The 20,000-nt window shown below is 36.4% G+C and overlaps 1 protein-coding gene across 7 annotated transcripts in view; it reads right to left on the bottom strand.

Moving 5' to 3' along the window:
- The window catches only part of LOC127643644 (sodium- and chloride-dependent GABA transporter 2-like), a 34,673-nt gene that overhangs the window by 2,379 nt on the left and 12,294 nt on the right, over positions 1-20,000 (bottom strand). For 3 of the 7 annotated variants that reach the window (XM_052126449.1, XM_052126446.1, XM_052126445.1), the window contains exons 10-17: positions 18,005-18,117; positions 17,787-17,924; positions 14,373-14,475; positions 14,183-14,283; positions 13,933-14,103; positions 8,735-8,798; positions 5,694-5,783; positions 1-918 (exon numbers count right to left, since the gene is read on the bottom strand). The exon at positions 1-918 is cut by the window's left edge. In XM_052126449.1, coding sequence (XP_051982409.1) covers positions 5,749-5,783; positions 8,735-8,798; positions 13,933-14,103; positions 14,183-14,283; positions 14,373-14,475; positions 17,787-17,924; positions 18,005-18,117 — 725 coding nt within the window. In that variant the 3' untranslated portion in view covers positions 1-918; positions 5,694-5,748. The remainder of the gene's footprint in view (positions 919-5,693; positions 5,784-8,734; positions 8,799-13,932; positions 14,104-14,182; positions 14,284-14,372; positions 14,476-17,786; positions 17,925-18,004; positions 18,118-20,000) is intronic. The other 4 variants (XM_052126448.1, XM_052126444.1, XM_052126447.1 and 1 more) reach the window with 4 other exon arrangements.

Genomic DNA, 20,000 nt, shown 5'->3' on the forward strand with positions numbered 1-20,000 from the left:
TCCTCCGCCACCCGGCATGAGGCGAGTAACCGCGCCACCAGTAAGTAGTGGGAATTGGGTATCCAAATTGCGGAGAAAAGGGGGATAAATATTAAAAAGAGATGTTATGCAAAACTCTAAACTTTGTGGATGTAAAATAAACCTTGAAGGTTATCAGAAGCAGCATTCTTGCATATATGCTATTGCAGTTAAAATATTGAAATAAAAGAAAGGACACTCGGCATTATGTGTTCCAAATGTCCCCCACAGAAGAAAATGACATCACATGATGCTGGTCACATGGTTTTGGGATACACCAGTTTTGAGTTGCAGGGGGTTTTGTTTAGTAACATAGTTGACCAAACATTTGTAGATATAATAAAAAATAAGATATTTTCTTTATTAAAATGTCAAACTCAATCTAAAAAATACTATTTTCCTAAAGTGTTTAGAATTTAAAAATGGATAAAATAGAGATAATGTTGACTTTAACATGTTTTATTCATTATTTTGAACTTAAGACCCACCCACTTTAAAAACAGACAATTCAAAAACTGTCAATTAAGAAGCATCATGGGAATTTCAAGCTAAATGAAACATGTGATATTTCACTTTTACATGCTTTGCAAACACTTATGAGTCCTCTGAGCCTGTTTTTCTGCAGTCAAAACATTGTCGTTATGAAACAGTTGTAAAGAGACGCCTCTCATCTCTCACCTATCTGTCAGTCGTTCGTGAGAGAATCAGTCCGGGGGGCCGGCGGCTCACTGCTCGCTTGACCTCGCCACTGCGGATGTTTGCTCAGGTTAATGCCATGTGAGAAAACCGCAGGGTGGTCACATGGGCCGGGCTGGCATGTGTGTTTTGGATGATGAATGCTTTGGGATCTTTAAAAGGTATCATTCTAACCCAAAGATCACCTTTAGCTCAGGTCTTGACCTGCCAACAAATGCAGGAGATTAAAATGAGGTTTGGGTCATTTGTTAAACACTTTCCTGACATGTTTTGCAGTTGAGGGAATTCTGTGGGCAGATACAGTCAGTTTTCCTGTCAAAAATGTTTTCAGAAAGCATGCTGAGCTGTTTACAAAGGTTGAAAACATGTCCATTTATCTCTCTTGAATAAGTCCAAAAACATATGTGAACCCTTTGGAATTACAGGCATTTTTGTATAAATAAATGTGTCTTAAAATGTGGTTTGATCTTCATCTAAGTTTAAATAATGAACAAACACAATCTGTTTTAACTAATAACACACAAATTATTGTATTATTGTTGTACATATTTAATACATCATTCAAAGCCCTAGGCTAATGACGTCAACCAAAGCTAATAATAGTCATGAGTTGGCAAACCTGGCATCCAATTAATGATATGAGATTGGAGGTGTAGGTTAGAGCTACTTTGAATTATATAAAGCACTCAAATATTTTGAGTTTGTGTTTCACAAGAAGCATCTGCTAACGTGAACCACGAGATCTCAGAAGACCAACAACCAGCTGGAAAGGGTTATAAAGTTATCTGGAAGATCTTAAATATTCATCTGTCCACAGTTAGACAAACTGTCTATAAATGGAGATGATTTAGTACTATAGGTACTCTCTCTAGAAGTGGCTGTTAGATATTCATCTGTCCACAGTTAGACAAACTGTCTATAAATAGAGATGATTTAGTACTATAGGTACTCTCACTAGAAGTGGCCATTAGATATTCATCTGTCCACAGTTAGACAAACTGTCTATAAATGGAGATGATTTAGTACTATAGGTACTCTCTCTAGAAGTGGCTGTTAGATATTCATCTGTCCACAGTTAGACAAACTGTCTATAAATAGAGATGATTTAGTACTATAGGTACTCTCACTAGAAGTGGCCATTAGATATTCATCTGTCCACAGTTAGACAAACTGTCTATAAATGGACATGATTTAGTACTATAGGTACTCTCATTAGAAGTGGTAGTCCAGTAAGTACAACCAGCCAATTCCAAAGGGTTCACATACTTTTTCTTGCCACTGTATATTAGGGATGTGCAAGACCACTTATGTTCTTTTCGATCTGATACCAATTTCCACCTATATCGATACAATACCGCTACCTCTATTACATTTTTTGTGTGTGTCTGTTAACGTTATATTTAAAAGACATTATTTCTTATTTATTTCATTTATAGGTCAAAATTGTTCATTATTAGTGGCGAAGCCCCGAAGCGTTCGGTTAGTGTTCTTCTTCTACTTCTTATTATTCCGCAATTGACGTCTATGTCATCCCATAGAACCGTAATTAGGAAAATGCTGAAATTTGGCACACCATTATAAGACATGCTGAACGGTAACTGACACAAATTTGGGGTCTCTAACTCAAACCCTCTAGCGCCACCAACAGTTCAAAGTTGCACTTATGCTCATAACTTTTAAGGCCTAGAATCAAAATCTATTTTTCTGACTAGAATTTCCGCCATTTCAAATTTTCCCCAAAAACTACTTTTTCAAACTCTTTGATTTGCCTGAACTTTTGCATCTATCTAGAGACCCTCATGACAAAAAGTTATGAAATTCATGATGATAGACCAAACCATTCTCGTATACCGCATCAACAAAATCTTCACAACGCTTTGGCGTATTGACACGAACCTTGGTATATGTCATCACAAGCCTGACCTGAGGGTACCCGCACAGTTTTGGCACAGTGTCATGTAGTGGTCAGGAGATATAAAAAATAGCTATTTTTGCTTTTTACTTTTGAATAGTTTGACCTAAAATCATTAGTCTTGTTAGATTCCTTGGGGCATACTGAGTCAAATGATGCCCAATATTCCTTTGTTGGCCATTTTGGGCATCGGCCATTTTGAATTTGGCCTTAATTTGCTGTATATTACAAACGCATTGGCGTATCATTAAGAAATTTGGTATGTGTCATTAGGGCCATACCTTGAAGGTACTCAAAAAGTTTGGTAACAGCAATAACAATATAACAAAAGTTATAACAAAATGTGTTAAATTGCTTATAACATTTGATTTATCCTTTGACAGTTCACTTTTGCTCATGTGATCTGCCCTACATCAAAAGGGAAGAACTTTAACATACAAATTATTACACATAGTGTAAAAACACACAATAATACACTATCCAAAACATGCACACACACACACACACACACACACACACACACACACACACACACACACAGGCATGCGCTGACACAGATAGTTCAACGTGCCACAGATTTCTGCTGTACAGTGTCAGACACAAGCAAACATTAGAGGGTCAAATATAATCTCAATCCATCCGTTAAAAACAACAACAACACACACGCTAGTCCATTAGAATAAGTCTATCCTTACTTTCAATGTAGAACACACACTATGAAAATGTGCATATGGACATGCGTGTGCAGACATGTGCATCAACAGCACACACGTACACAGCCGACAGCACTAAACGAATCCATTTATAAATGAAGAGCGTTAAGAGGCAGTTGTAGATCACACACTGTCTGTTCCAGTCTGTTTCAGCATCACTCATTCATAATACAGGACTAAAGATGCTTCAGTTGCACTTGAAAGGCTTTGAAGAATGAAAAAGTCGTTTAGCACTCTTTCAAATGAGAAATGCTTTTGCCAATGTTGATGATTTGTGAACATTTTTCATATTCAATGTTATCCAACAGTGTTGAGAAAGCTACTTTGAACCTGTATCTTCTCAAGCTACTTGTAACTTAAAGTATTTAAACTATAGTCAAGCTACTAGTAGTGAAATTACTACAGAAGCAGCTAACTGCACTGAAAGAACCAACTCTACATATAAAAGAATCCCAACTCTAAATGTAAGGGAATCGTTTATTGTAACGGTTTGTTTATATGAACTGTCTGGAAGAACTGATTCACTTAAATGATTCAGTTTTCCCAGCACTACATGACAGTTTAGATGAGTGTGTTTGATTACTCACTCGACTCCTTTACTGCGTTCACAATATAATGTGGCAAATGTTTTGTGACGTTGCAGCACTACTCACTGGAAAATAAAGATTGTTACTGGAAAAGTGACATACAGTAGTTGTGGAAATAACTGAATTACTGTGACTCTACTGAACATGTTGTTAAGTTAATAGCGTTGCTACATTTAGTTAACTACTTCCCAACCTATGGAGAACAAAACCTACAAAAAGAATGAATAAATACAGTACAGAAATAAATCAGCATAGTCGCTCATAAATAATTATATTAATAATTAAATGTAAGAGGAGATATACAAATAAATAAATTAATTAAAAATGCTAAAATAATACAATATATAAGTAGGGGTGCACCAATATGAATTTTTGGCCAATATTGAGTTTAACAAAAAACTATATGCAGATAAAGATATTTTGTAACTTGCCTTATTTTGTCATCAGATTTACTTGGGAATGCTTTAAAAATAATGTACGACCGATACCGATTTTAACCATAAAAAACCCAATATGCCGATACCGATATTTTGCAACTTGCCTTATTTTGTCATCAGATCACTGTTTTACTTAGGAATGCTTAAATAATGTACAACTGATACCGATTTTAACAACTACAAAAAATGTCCGATACCGATATTTTGCAACTTGCCTTATTTTGCCATCAGATCACTGTTTTACTTATAAATGGTTAAATAATGTACGACCGATACCGATTTTAACACCAAAAAATTTGGTCGATACCGATATTTTGCAACTTACCTTATTTTTTCATCAGATCACTGTTTTACTTGGGAATGCTTAAAAATATGTACAACCGATACCGATTTTAACCCTCAAAAAATTGGCCCGATACCGATATTTTGCAACTTATCTTATTTTGTCATCAGATCAATGTTATACTTGGGAATGCTTAAAAATATGTACAACCGATACCGATTTTAACCTTCAAAACATTTGGCCGATGCCGATATTTGCAACTTACCTTATTTTGTCATCAGATAACTGTTGCACTTAGAAATGTTTAAATAATGTACGACCCATACCGATTTTAACAAAAAGCTATTTACCGATAGTTTGTAACTTACCTTATTTTGTCATCAGATCACTGTTTTACTAAGAATGCTTAAAAATATGTACAACCGATACCGATTTTAACCCTCAAAAAATTGGCCCAATACCGATATTTTGCAACTTATCTTATTTTGTCATCAGATCACTGTTTTACTTAGGAATGCTTAAATAATGCGATACGATTTGCAACTGACCTTATTTGTCATCAGTCACTGTTTTAACAATGCTAAATAAACGACTGATAGCATTTAACAAAAAAACGATATACCGATACCGATATTTTGCACCTTGCCTTATTTTGTCATCAAATCACTGTTGCACTTAGAAATGCTTAAAACATTTATAAAGATGTACAAAAGCTTTTTTACTGTTCTAACAATAAATAATATCCAGTATATATAATTTCCGATAGCTCAGAAGTCAAACTTTGGATGGTTTCTCTCTCAGCCTAGAACGAAACCATGAGAGAAGTGCCACTTTCACAACGGTCACGTGCAGTTACGGCATTTTCAGCATTACGAGAGAACAAGATCATTATTACATGTTCTTAGGAGTGCCAACCCTTCTACATATTGTGATACTTATTCTTGTTTCTGGATTGTGCATTTGAATTACATTTTTTACAAAGTGTGTTCCTAATTAATTACAGTGTACACAATACTTATTTTATTAAAAAAAACATTTAGTTTTTACTTTTGACATCACCAAAGGGAGGTTTTGAGATGTGACTATCTTCTGTCCATGAAGCTCAGTAAACTTCCACACAAGCATTCCCTGTTAAACCTGCACCAACAAGTACAAATGAGAGAAGATTATTAATTCAGTGCTATTTTATTGGAAATAAATGTATAAAACTGCTACTTAAATATACAGAAATGTTCAATATAAACAATCGAGTGATTTGAAGTTGGAGTTAAGTGTTAAGACATGCAGTTATGCAGAAAATAAACAGCACAGGACATTCACATTCTTCAGTCAAATAAACAAAAACAAAACATGTTCTGGCTCCTTACATGAAAGATGACGCTAAGAACCTTGTGCAACAGCAGAAATATACCGATTTCATTGGCAACACTTTTTACAGTCTCGTCACACAGTAAACCCTAAAATTGTCATTACTGGAAATATCAAGCTGTCTTAATTATGTCAGGTATCAGGGCGTCGCTAGACTCCAGTGCCATCCGGGGCTTAATTATAATTGTTATAATATAAACATAAGAAGAATCTTTCCACCATACCTGTCAAATATGAATGATATTAAGCGCAATACTGACATCTGTTCAGAACTTTATATGAGCAAACGTCAGGTGCACAGTAAACAGATCAAACATGTTTTTAATTTAAATTGCGAATCAAAGCGAGAATTACAACTTGCTCAGTGTTCATCGTGCAGAAGCTAATGCTAACAAAAAAATCAAAGTAATTTAACCATTTCAATTTGCAGTTGTCACTCATCCCAGAGCCAATTATCTCCAAGGGTCCCCCTTCAAATGTTGGTGACCCCCCCGGGGCCCGGAGCCAATTATCTCCAAGGGTCTCCCTTCAAAATTTGGTGAGCCCCCCCAGGCCCCGGAGCCATTTATCTCCAAGGGCCCCCCTTCAAAAGTTGGTGACCCCCCTCTGGGCCCCGGAGCCAATTATCTCCAAGGGACCCCTTCAAAAGTTGGTGCCATTTAATGGGAGCTAAATCAAATATCAATTGACAATGAAAGTCTATCCTCAACCGGAGCACAAGTGCCATTCTTCACCACAATAGTAACCCCCAAATCTCCAGCATAACAGGCACGGTTGATGAACGCCCCCTTTTTGAGCACAAACCATGAAAATGACACACCTGAAGTTAAATGGTTGTATTTACGGGACCCTTTGGAGTTTGGACACAGTTGTGGCATCTTTTGAAAGAGACACTTTGGGCTTTATTTCACAAGTATCATAATTAATATTTGTTGTTATTTATTAAAGTTAAAGAAGCTGAAGTTTATAGTAATGGAAATATTTTGTGCCAGTCGTGTTTTTATAATCTATAAAACAATAATAAAAGTGTCAAGACACTCCAGAAACACAATGTTCTCAAAGTCACGAGTCTAAAGAAGTTTCGTTTCTAATCTGAAGATGATTTAATAATAAATGAGTTCCTGCAGCTTTAATCTCTGTCAAATCTCTGGAAGTGTTCAGAGTAAAATTAAGCTCCGCCTCTCAAGACGACACTAAATCTGACGGCACTGCTCGACTATTATGAATAAAACTACGCCACATTTTTATAAACAGACTTTGGAGACGGCTGGTTTTGTTTATGAGACTCTAATATATCAGATCATAAACAGTTTTACAACATGAATGCCGCTCAGATTGCAGTTTGATGAAGAACGATGACGAAGGCGAGATCTCATGTAAACAATGGAGAATATATCAATATTTCTCACATTTATCACTTTTATGGACAAAAAGTGCGATTGGATGTTTTTAATGAACGCTTGTCATGGACGATTGACCCAAGTGTGTTGAACTGGATTCATCTGGCGATCGTGATTTCATAATAAAAGTCCCGTTTTGATATCGCATGTTTTCATAATAAAAGTCCCGTTTTGATATCGCATGTTTTCATAATAAAAGTCCGTTTTGATATCGCATGTTTTCATAATAAAAGTCCGCTTTGATATCGCATGTTTTCATAATAAAAGTCCCGTTTTGATATCGCATGTTTTCATAATAAAAGTCCGCTTTGATATCGCATGTTTTCATAATAAAGTCCCGTTTTGATATCGCATGTTTTCATAATAAAAGTCCCGTTTTGATATCGCATGTTTTCATAATAAAAGTCCCGCTTTGATATCGCATGTTTTCATAATAAAAGTCCCGTTTTGATATCGCATGTTTTCATAATAAAAGTCCCGCTTTGATATCGCATGTTTTCATAATAAAGTCCGCTTTGATATCGCATGTTTTCATAATAAAAGTCCGCTTTGATATCGCATGTTTTCATAATAAAAGTCCCGTTTTGATATCGCATGTTTTCATAATAAAAGTCTCGTTTTGATATCGCATGTTTTCATAATATTAAAAGTCCCGTTTTGATATCGCATGTTTTCATAATAAAAGTCCCGTTTTGATGTCGCATGTTTTCATAATAAAAGTCCCGTTTTGATATCGCATGTTTTCATTTGTACTCCTGCACAAATAACTCAATTACTGTTTCTGGAGGATTGCTATCATGAAACAGAGATCGGATATCAATGTTGAACCCTTTGAAACGATGTATCATCTGTTAACATTAATTACATTTATAAACGGTAAACTATATATTAAATGTAAGCAGGGTGACGTCACCACAGTGTTCGGTTGATTGTGTATCAACAGGTTAAATGCCAATATAACAGAACATTAAACATGTATAAATCTTGCTCAAAAATTTATAATAAAAATGTCACACACAGTCCTGTTTCATCAATGCTACATTAAATGACTTTAAATGCATAGAACACAATGAAATGAAGTTGTGACAAGATGTTCTAGAATTGTGCTGCTTTTGCTCATTTTAATTAAGTAAACTGATCATGCAGTTTACAATCGTACAAGTTGAGAAAAATATACGATCTAACAAATGATGTTATTGCAATGTTTTACTCTTAAGGACAGATCTGTTCAGTCTGCTCCGTGAGTTCGCCTCAATTACATGATGCTTTTAATTGGCTCTTTTGGCTTCTAGGTGGTTAGGTCAAAGGTTAAATGAGTACCATTAGAAAGGTGATTGTGGGTCGTAGTCGAGCTCTCCACTGGGCGACACAGCAGGAGGATACGCTGGAACAGAAGAGAGACACGAATGAGCCGTTATTCAGGAGTGTTATGAGTCCAGACTGTAGACTCGCTGTCTGCCGAAGGACTTTTATTTGCCACTTACACAAACAATTGTCTTTCTCTTTACAATGAAAGTGCTTAGAAGACGAGAGGGAGTCTCTCTCTGCTCTCACACTGCTAAATAACCTGCAGGATGCTTTAAAACAGTGTTTCCCGTGCTGATAAATGATATATTTGAGCTACTCTGCAGCATGGAAATTTATCAAACTAGGCGCTACAAATTGTATCAACAATAAACAGTAACACAACTTTTCATCGCATGCAACATTGAGTAATGTGACCAATCACAGTTCATTTTAGATTGTACATGACATTTAGGGGCGGGGTTATCTGGATGGGAACAAAACAACAACATTTCAGTTAGTGATGCAACAGTATCTGCAAAGAGTTTTACAGAAACACCAAACAAATATAGTAAAATGTGTAATGACCCCTGATTTATATATGTATAGATCAGTGGAATAGACTCTGATCCATCCAAGATGATACATCGAATTAAAATCTAGTTTTAAACACATGTGCCAAGTTCATATAATGTAATTGCTTTTTTATAAATGTTTAAAAAATATTTATAGTATTCAAAAAGTAATAATAATAATAATGATTTAAAAATGTCATGTGGTGTAACTATGAAGTAAAAACACTTGAACCTGAACAAAATGTGCCTTTTTAAAAAACAAATATAATAATAAAAAATACAACATTTTATCCACATCCAAAAGTTTTACAAATATTTATACTTTAAAGAAATTTTTTTCAATGCTTTTTAAACCAAACAAAAAAACAATAAAAGATTATTTTGCGCTACTCATGCCAACTTTTCTCACAATAAAATAAAATAAAAACAAACGACTTTCAAATGTCATGTGGTGTAACCATCAATAAAAAGGTTTTAAAGTATGATCCATGTGCCAACACGTGAGTAATTAGTAATTAGTACATTTTTAGTAATTTCTAAACTTTAAGTAAAAAACAATATATATATATATATATTTTTTACAAATATCATAAATTTTTCTGGTCTGTGTATCTCAGCGAGTATTGACTCTGACTATCACACCTGGAGTCGTGAGTTTGAATCAAGGGTGTGCTGAGTGACTCCAGTCAGGTCTCCTTAGCAACCAAATTGGGCCGGTTGCTAGGGAGGGTAGAGTCACATGGGGTAACCTCCTCGTGGTCGCTATAATGTGGTTCTCGCTCTCGGTGGGGCGTGTGGCGAGTTGAGCGTGTATGCCGCGGAGAATAGCGTGAAGCCTCCACACGTGTAACGCACTCAACAAGTCACGTGATAAGATGCGCGGATTGACGTTCTCAGACGTGGAGGCGACTGAGATTCGTCCTAGAGTCACTACGCCACCACGAGGACTTAGAGCGCATTGGGAATTGGGCGTCACAGATTGGGAGAAAAGGGAAGAAAAAACAAACAAAACAAATAAAAGTCATGAATTTATTAGTCATAAATTTTAAGAAGTTTTTGTAGGGTTACACCACATGACCTGAACAAAATGTGTCTTTTAAAAAAAAAAATATTTTCCAAAACTTCTGTCAAAAAAGACAAGAAAATGGTAACCCAAATGTTGGTTACACCACCTGACTTTGATTTGGTGGACAAACTTTTTACAAATATTCATATTTTAAAGCAAAATGTTTTTCACTGCTTATTTTTTTTTAATTATATACAATAGAAGATTACTCTGCACTACTCATGCCAACGTTTCTTTTTTCAAATATTTTAGCTTTTAACAAAGCAGTTTTTTACTGTGTCTGGTCGGTTACATCACTTACTATACATTCACACCAGAAGCGGCGAGAGCGTCAAAATTCGCTCTGGCTGCCCTGCCTTCGACGCTCAAGGACGCTCGTGGACGCTCTGACGTAGTTGAAATAAGCAGCAACGTTTGTTCAGAATGCTTTGTTTTGTGAACTATATTTAAAGGGGCCGCAATTTAAACATCCAGACATGTCGACCATTTACTTTTTTGCCGACCGATCAAAAGTAGCGTATATCCTCTTTAAAATGTGAAAATAAGAAATCGATCGATGGCAGAAAGTAATTAAAATTATAGTTGTTTGTTATCAAAATAAAATACATTTGTAATAATAACTGTGGTCTTGGTCATATATTACAGGGAAACCCGTCACGGCAATAATTCGTTTCTACATTTTATCTTGGGAACGAATGTTTGGTGGGAACCAAAGTTTACACGGTTGTGTTCTCGACTTCGCTAGAGCGGAGCACTTCTATATTCCAATTGGTTGCCGCCGAACCGCGTCACAGCTCATTACCATAATGTTGACTGCACTTGAACTTCCATCTGACGCCCACGCCGCCCAAGACTCGCCGCGCCGCTTCTCGCCGCGAGAGACGCTGGCTGTCATTGAAAAAGAATGACTTCCGGTCGATTTGACGCTCTCGCCGCCTCTGGTGTGAACGTACGGTTAGACATTTTTTACTTTAAGCCCCAGAAAAAAATATCAAAATGAACGTTCTGGGAACATTCTCTGTTTTTAACCATAAACTAACGTTACCAGAATGTTGCAGGGAGTGTTCGGTGTAACAACCTAATAAGAACATAGATAAAGTATGTGAACCCTTTGGAATTAGCTGGTTTCGGCGAGAATTGCTCATTAAATATGATCTCAACTTTATCAAAGTCATCAAGTATAGACAAACTCAATGTGCTTAAGCTAACAACACACAAAAATTATAATCTGTCATGTGTATATCAAACACATCCCATTAAACATTCACAGTGGTGTGGAAAAATTAAGTGAACCCCTAGGCTAATGACATCTGCAAAAGTTAATTGCAGTCTGGAGTTGGCAAACCTGGCATCCAATTAATGATATGTTCATCTGTCCACAGTTAGACAAACTGTCTATAAATGGAGATGATTTAGTACTATAGGTACTCTCACTAGAAGTGGCCATTAGATATTCATCTGTCCACAGTTAGACAAACTGTCTATAAATGGAGATGATTTAGTACTATAGGTACTCTCACTAGAAGTGGCCATTAGATATTCATCTGTCCACAGTTAGACAAACTGTCTATAAATGGAGATGATTTAGTACTATAGGTACTCTCACTAGAAGTGGCCATTAGATATTCATCTGTCCACAGTTAGACAAACTGTCCATAAATGGAGATGATTTAGTACTATAGGTACTCTCACTAGAAGTGGCCATTAGATATTCATCTGTCCACAGTTAGACAAACTGTCTATAAATGGAGATGATTTAGTACTATAGGTACTCTCACTAGAAGTGGCCATTAGATATTCATCTGTCCACAGTTAGACAAACTGTCCATAAATGGAGATGATTTAGTACTATAGGTACTCTCACTAGAAGTGGCCATTAGATATTCATCTGTCCACAGTTAGACAAACTGTCCATAAATGGAGATGATTTAGTACTATAGGTACTCTCACTAGAAGTGGCCATTAGATATTCATCTGTCCACAGTTAGACAAACTGTCTATAAATGGAGGTGATTTAGTACTATAGGTACTCTCACTAGAAGTGGCCATTAGATATTCATCTGTCCACAGTTAGACAAACTGTCTATAAATGGAGATGATTTAGTACTATAGGTACTCTCACTAGAAGTGGCCATTAGATATTCATCTGTCCACAGTTAGACAAACTGTCCATAAATGGAGATGATTTAGTACTATAGGTACTCTCACTAGAAGTGGCCGTTAGATATTCATCTGTCCACAGTTAGACAAACTGTCCATAAATGGAGATGATTTAGTACTATAGGTACTCTCACTAGAAGTGGCCATTAGATATTCATCTGTCCACAGTTAGACAAACTGTCCATAAATGGAGATGATTTAGTACTATAGGTACTCTCACTAGAAGTGGCCATTAGATATTCATCTGTCCACAGTTAGACAAACTGTCTATAAATGGAGATGATTTAGTACTATAGGTACTCTCACTAGAAGTGGCCGTTAGATATTCATCTGTCCACAGTTAGACAAACTGTCTATAAATGGAGGTGATTTAGTACTATAGGTACTCTCACTAGAAGTGGCCGTTAGATATTCATCTGTCCACAGTTAGACAAACTGTCTATAAATGGAGACGATTTAGTACTATAGGTACTCTCACTAGAAGTGGCCGTTAGATATTCATCTGTCCACAGTTAGACAAACTGTCTATAAATGGAGATGATTTAGTACTATAGGTACTCTCTCTAGAAGTGGCCGTTAGATATTCATCTGTTCACAGTTAGACAAACTGTCTATAAATGGAGGTGATTTAGTACTATAGGTACTCTCACTAGAAGTGGCCGTTAGATATTCATCTGTTCACAGTTAGACAAACTGTCTATAAATGGAAATGATTTAGTACTATAGGTACTCTCACTAGAAGTGGCCGTTAGATATTCATCTGTTCACAGTTAGACAAACTGTCTATAAATGGAGGTGATTTAGTACTATAGGTACTCTCACTAGAAGTGGCCGTTAGATATTCATCTGTTCACAGTTAGACAAACTGTCTATAAATGGAGATGATTTAGTACTATAGGTACTCTCTCTAGAAGTGGCCGTTAGATATTCATCTGTCCACAGTTAGACAAACTGTCTATAAATGGAAATGATTTAGTACTATAGGTACTCTCACTAGAAGTGGCTGTTAGATATTCATCTGTCCACAGTTAGACAAACTGTCTATAAATGGACACGATTTAGTACTATAGGTACTCTCTCTAGAAGTGGCCGTCCAGCCAAGATGACAAGCTTCATTGCTGCTTCGGGGCCTGGTCCGTTTGCCATCATTGTTGGAAAAAGGAAGATATTTTATGACCAATTAATGCAGAAAACCAGCTAATTCCAAAGGGTTCACATATTTGTCTTGCAATTGTATTTGATTATTTTTCATAAACATAGCAGAGAGGTATGACAACAATGGCTGATATAAGAAATGAAGATCACAGTGTATATACATTATAATGAGGAGATGTGAAAAGCATGCAAGAATCATGAAATGCCATAAATAACAAAAGATGACGTTACAATGTCCACTCTGGGAACTTTTCTTGTTGAAGCTTGCTGTTATTCACCTTTCCCATGGTTCCTGGTGTGTTCACGAGGGCATAGATTGCCCAGAGAGGCAGAAGAGACACAGAAGACAGCGTGAGCAGCCAACCCATCACTGTCGCCCAGCGAGGGGTCACCACACCCTTCCCGAGGGTCAACGGCGTCCAGCACACCAGCGAGAATATAAACGTGCCCTGCAGACACACACAGAGATGTTCTGAGAAGATGTTAATGGACAGTCAGAGGTCAGATGTCACAGTACATGTGACTCACAGTGCACATGGCTGGTGTCAGGTATCTCCAGCACAGTTTGAAGAAGCCGAGCGGATGGTAACCGATCATATGCTTAATATCGTTACTGAAGCGCTCTGGACCTGAGAACAACACAAAGGCATGACTGAACATATCATGAAACCATGTGCTTTCTGCACTGATCTGAAGACGTGTGTTTGTGTGTTCTGACCATAAATCCAGCCTATAGCGACGGACTGACAGACGGACAGCAGCAGTAGACTCACCCCACTGCAGGAGAAATGATCGTATATCTGAAACACATACAGACCTCCCTAAACACAAACGCAGAGAGAAGACAAGATATATAATGCTGTTTTGTCTGAGGAACGAACTGAGAGCATGGTTAAGAAAAGTGTGAGAACAGAAGTACGTTCAAGGTCATTTTGAAATTTAACAGCGACTTAAAATTAAAAATGTCATGTGTTGTAACCGACCAGAGACAGAATAAATAAATAATTAAATAAAAGTAATTCTGTTGTCATGTGACAAAAAAAAAACCTTTAGACCCTCACGACTGTGTGCAATATCAGAAAAATATAGATTATTATTTTATTTTGTTGGAAAAGGTGCATTTTGTTTAGGTCAAACGGAGCAACTCAAAATCAAACGTGTAAAAAAAAACGTTTTAATCTAAAAAAAAATATTTGTTATTATTATGTCGTGTACACTCAAGGTATAAGGAAGGTATTTTTATACCTTTTACTAGATAGTTTTACCACTTGACATTTTAATGTCACTACTATTGTTTTTGATTTGATATTTTATTTTATTTTGATTTTTAAAGATGTCACCTCGGACACGCAATGAAGCTGCATTTTGCAGAATTTCATTAAAAATACACAATCACTAGAAAAGTCGGGAGATTTCTCTAAAACTAACATTTAAACCAAAACAAGTTTCAATGTGTGAGTTGTAGCTGATTGTGAAAGAAAAGAAGAAAAGAATCAAGTGTCCAGTCAGAGGCACAAAAATTATACATGCAATGTATAGTTATATACCACAGTTAGTTCCGGTCCTCGAATCTGATTGGACGAGAAACGTTCCATGAGCACTGATGGTGTGACCGCATCAGCACTCGGCCGCTTCACTGTGTGTGTGTGTGTGTGTGTGTTTGTGTGTGTGTGTGTGTGTGTGTGTGTGTCGTGTGTGTGTGTGTGTGTATCACTCCGCTTGTGTTCATGCTGTTCTAAACTAAAGTGTATCTGTTAAGAGTTACTGTCTTGTAACAGTAACTCCTAACAGTAACTCCTAACAGTAACTCCTAACAGTAACTCCTAACAGGAGCCAGTTAGTGATGTAAAGTGAATCCGTTAGTCATTGTTTACATAGAACAGTGCTACATGAGTTTCCACATTTTATACATACTGTTTAAAATGGCGGAGGACATCGCTGTTTCTATAGTGAATGACATTTGTGCACTGGCTACACTGAAATAGAGAGGAATACCCTGCTTGGACGTCTATTTTCCACTGAGATAATTGACCTTCAGAAAGCTGACAACATCTCTGATTGGGTGTGGCAACAGGTGATCAAACATGCACTCTCTCTCACACACACACACACACACACACACACACACATTTAGCCGTCTATCCTTGTTTATCCAATGACTTGTTAGAAACAGCACAAGCCGTGATACTATTTCTGAAGTGAACTTTCTGAATTACTAACGGAGGTTTGGACGCATAATTTGGTTTGAACCATTAGCGGCAGATTCTGACTCGTCGCCTAAGAAAGTATCGCTTCGGCGAGTGATTAGGTCGAGTGCCGTAGGTAATTACAGCAGTGCCAATATAGGGCCATATCGCACTCTTGCTCGTGTGATATTGCTTAAGTATAAAACTTTTTCTATCAATTCAAAGTCAGGTGGTGTAACCAAAATACAGGTAGCCATACTGTCATGTGACAAAAAAAACCTTTAGATCAGGGGCCGGGAACCGATGGCTCGCGAGCCACAAGTGGCTCTTTGTTAAAAATCAGGTGTCTCGCCGGGTCTCTCACCATTCACCAACACATGATCGTTTAAAACTTTCTAGAGACACTTTTCCAACAGAAAGTGTGAGTGCGGCTGCAAAGCTTGAAGTCAATGACACTGTTTTGATTTTCTTTCTCCAGAATTTTACAGCCTACTCCTGGTGAACAAGGTTTGGAATGAACACCCGCCAAATGCGGATTATTCATGTCGAGTATTTTGCTGATGTACCAGCCACTGTGGAAGATGACCTGAAAGACTTGTCGGAGAGATATATAACAAGACATTAGACACAAAGACGCGCGTTTGACGAAGCGTGATTATATTGTGAAGAACAGACGAAACAAAAGCCGCCGATGCGCGTCTGATTTGACGTGTGCACAGTGAGATCTGAGTGCAGTGAAAGCGTTTCTCCAACGCACGAACATTCAAAGAGTTCTGGGACTCGTTTCCCAACAACTATTGATCTTCGCTGTTAAGAGCGTTTTCTACGAGCAACTTTATGAACGTTCGTTATTTTGTATGTGCAACAAAGGTGTTATAAAGCACCCGCAATATACGACGAGACTCGATCCAGTTCGCGAGCTCCTCTCCAAATGCATTTCATGCACGAGCAATACAAACACGTTCGATAAGAACACACATTTTTTGGGAACTCAAGAATTTTTTAGGCTAATTTATTATGATGATTATTATAATTATCTTTACATTTATAATTGTCTTTAGTTCTTAAGTTGTATTTGCGTGATGGCAAATGTTGCCGGTGGAGGTAAATGTCTGGATTTGGGGAGGGGTTATATATACGATTTGTTTTATCACTTTGTTATTTGTATTGCTTTTCCGTTTAATTTAAAGTGCAATTTGAATTTAGAAATGTCTTATTTTCAAGTTTTTCGTGAATCAATAAATTTATAAAATGTTTAAAGCAAAATCAGTAAAGCAAAAATATTCACTGGTCTTGGGGATTGACCAGATAATCGGATATTGATATTTTAAATGCGATTATCATTAAAATGTTATTTGCATATCGCACAAAAGGGAAGTTACGTTTTTCATGAAGTAAAATTAAGTAATTTCACGGAGACCCGCACAAACACGTGAACTCAATTCCATATTGCAACGTTACCTGGTAATATTTGCATATTTGTTTGTTTTTGAGTAGTTTATGGGCAATATAAACATTTTATTTTATTGAAAAATGTTATTTTAGAAAATAGTAAATTATTAGTTTGTGTTATGGCTCTTTCGAAAAAAAATACATCAACCAAAAATGTAAAAATTGCTCCTTAGTGAAAAAAGGTTCCCGACCCCTGATTGGCTCTGACCCTCACGACCGTGTCAAATAAAATAAATTAATAAATTAAATTTTTTATGACATTTTTATGAAAAGGCACATTTTGTTCAGGTCAAATGGAGCAACCCTATGAATTTGTGACTCCAAAAAATGATGCACGTAAAAAAATACTATTTATTCTGAAAACGTTTTTTGAATGAAAATAGATTGTGTTCATATGGCCAGAAACATTTGCTCACCAAAGCCACTTTTTAACAAATTCTGAGTGCAGATTATGTCTGTTTTACAGGAAGTTATTCAAATTGTACATAACTCACTGGTGTGACCATCAAAAGTCCGAGCAGAAAACAAACCGAACACACGATCAGCAGCAGCAGCTCGCGGCGGTGACCTCTGAGGAGGAGTGAAGGGTAAAGATCCGTTACTGATGTCATCAAAGCCTCCAGACTCACAAACTGAACAAACACACGGTGATTAGTGCTGCTACAAACCACAACTACACTGTCTGGTAGTCTGCTGAGGTGTCGTGTCACACCTGTGTGTCGAGGCCCAACATGATGATCATCAGGAAGAAACACACGGACCACAGCTGCGACAGAGGCATCATGGATACTGCGCGCGGATAGACGATGAACGCCAGACCAGGACCTACAAGAGAGAGATTAACGCTACAGCGAGACGTGAGATTATATAGTATCGTGGGACGAAAATGTTGTAGTAGAGAAACTACACCTGAAAAAGTAAATTTGAAATTGTGTCATCTCAAGCTACTCATGAGTTACTAATAAAAATAGCTAACTATATTGAAGCTATTTAATGGCGTAACCAAACAGAGACATATAAATACAGAAATAAATCATTTATTTGTAAAAGTCTCATGAAAAGCTGACAAAATAAAAATCTGAAAAATGTTGTTCACCAAAACAAAGTCATGTGACGTAACCAAAATGCAGGTCGCCATTCTGTTGTCAAAAATATATATTTTTTTAAATAATTACAAAAAAAATAAATATATATATATATATATATATAGGCTATATATATTCTTTTTTATTATTATTATTTGTAATTATTAAAAAAAAAAAAAATTATATATATAATTTACCTGCATTATTTTTTTATTTGTATTTTTTTTTTATTTAACAGAATGGCCATTATATATATATATATATAAAATATTTTGAGATTTTTATGAAAAAGCTTATTTTATTCCGATCAAACGGAGTAACACTATGAATTTGTGACTCCAAAAATCATTTAATATTTTTTTACTCTGAAAACCTTTTTTTAGTTATGTACACTCACATATTTTCAAGGTGCAAGAAATGTATTTTAATAACTTTTACTTGATGGTTACACCACTTGACATATTAATGTGTCCTTGTTACTCATATTACATGTATTTACTAAAGTAATAACAGTCCATTATGCATAATTACATGCAAATAACCCTAAACTTAAACCTATAGTAATTACATGTTGTTAATTAGTAATAATCAGTAATAACTTGTGTAATTACACTGTAACAAGGACACATTGAAATAAAGCATAACCAAAAATGTATTTAATTTATTTGTATTTTTATCACCAACCTTCTTTATCAACAAAACACATATATTTCTATAAATTAATTCAGTGAACAATTCTGATTACGCAATTCAATAATATCACCTGAGAGTTCCCAACGCTAAACATAAGGGAATCGTTATTTGTAACCGGTTCATTTACATGAACTGTCTGAAAGAACTAATTCACTTAAATGATTCAATTGTCCCAGCGCTACATGAGAGAGAGAGAAAGGTTTAGGCTGCGTGGGGCTCAAGTGAATCAGTGAATCATTTATGTGAACTAGTTCATGAACATGAACTGTCTGAAAGAACTGATTCACTTAAATGATTCAATTGTCCCAGCACTACATGAGAGAGAGAGGATGGTTTAGGCTGCGTGGGGCTCAAGTGAATCAGTGAATCATTTATGTGAACTAGTTCATGAACATGAACTGTCTGAAAGAACTGATTCACTTAAATGATTCATTTGTCCCAGTGCTACGTGAGAGAGAAAGGACGGTTTAGGCTGCGTGGGGCTCAAGTGAATCAGTGAATCATTTATGTGAACTAGTTCATGAACATGAGCTGTCTGAAAGAACTGATTCACTTAAATGATTCAGTTGTCCCAGCGCTACGTGAGAGAGAGAGGATGGTTTAGGCTGTGTGGGGCTCAAGTGAATCAGTGAATCATTTATGTGAACTAGTTCATGAACATGAACTGTCCGAAAGAACTGATTCACTTAAATGATTCAATTGTCCCAGCACTACATGAGAGAGAGAGGATGGTTTAGGCTGCGTGGGGCTCAAGTGAATCAGTGAATCATTTATGTGAACTAGTTCATGAACATGAACTGTCTGAAAGAACTGATTCACTTAAATGATTCAGTTGTCCCAGCGCTACGTGAGAGAGAGAGGATGGTTTAGGCTGTGTGGGGCTCAAGTGAATCAGTGAATCATTTATGTGAACTAGTTCATGAACATGAA

This window comes from Xyrauchen texanus, chromosome 5, assembly GCF_025860055.1.
Source record: "Xyrauchen texanus isolate HMW12.3.18 chromosome 5, RBS_HiC_50CHRs, whole genome shotgun sequence".
Taxonomy (NCBI): Eukaryota; Metazoa; Chordata; class Actinopteri; order Cypriniformes; family Catostomidae; genus Xyrauchen; species Xyrauchen texanus.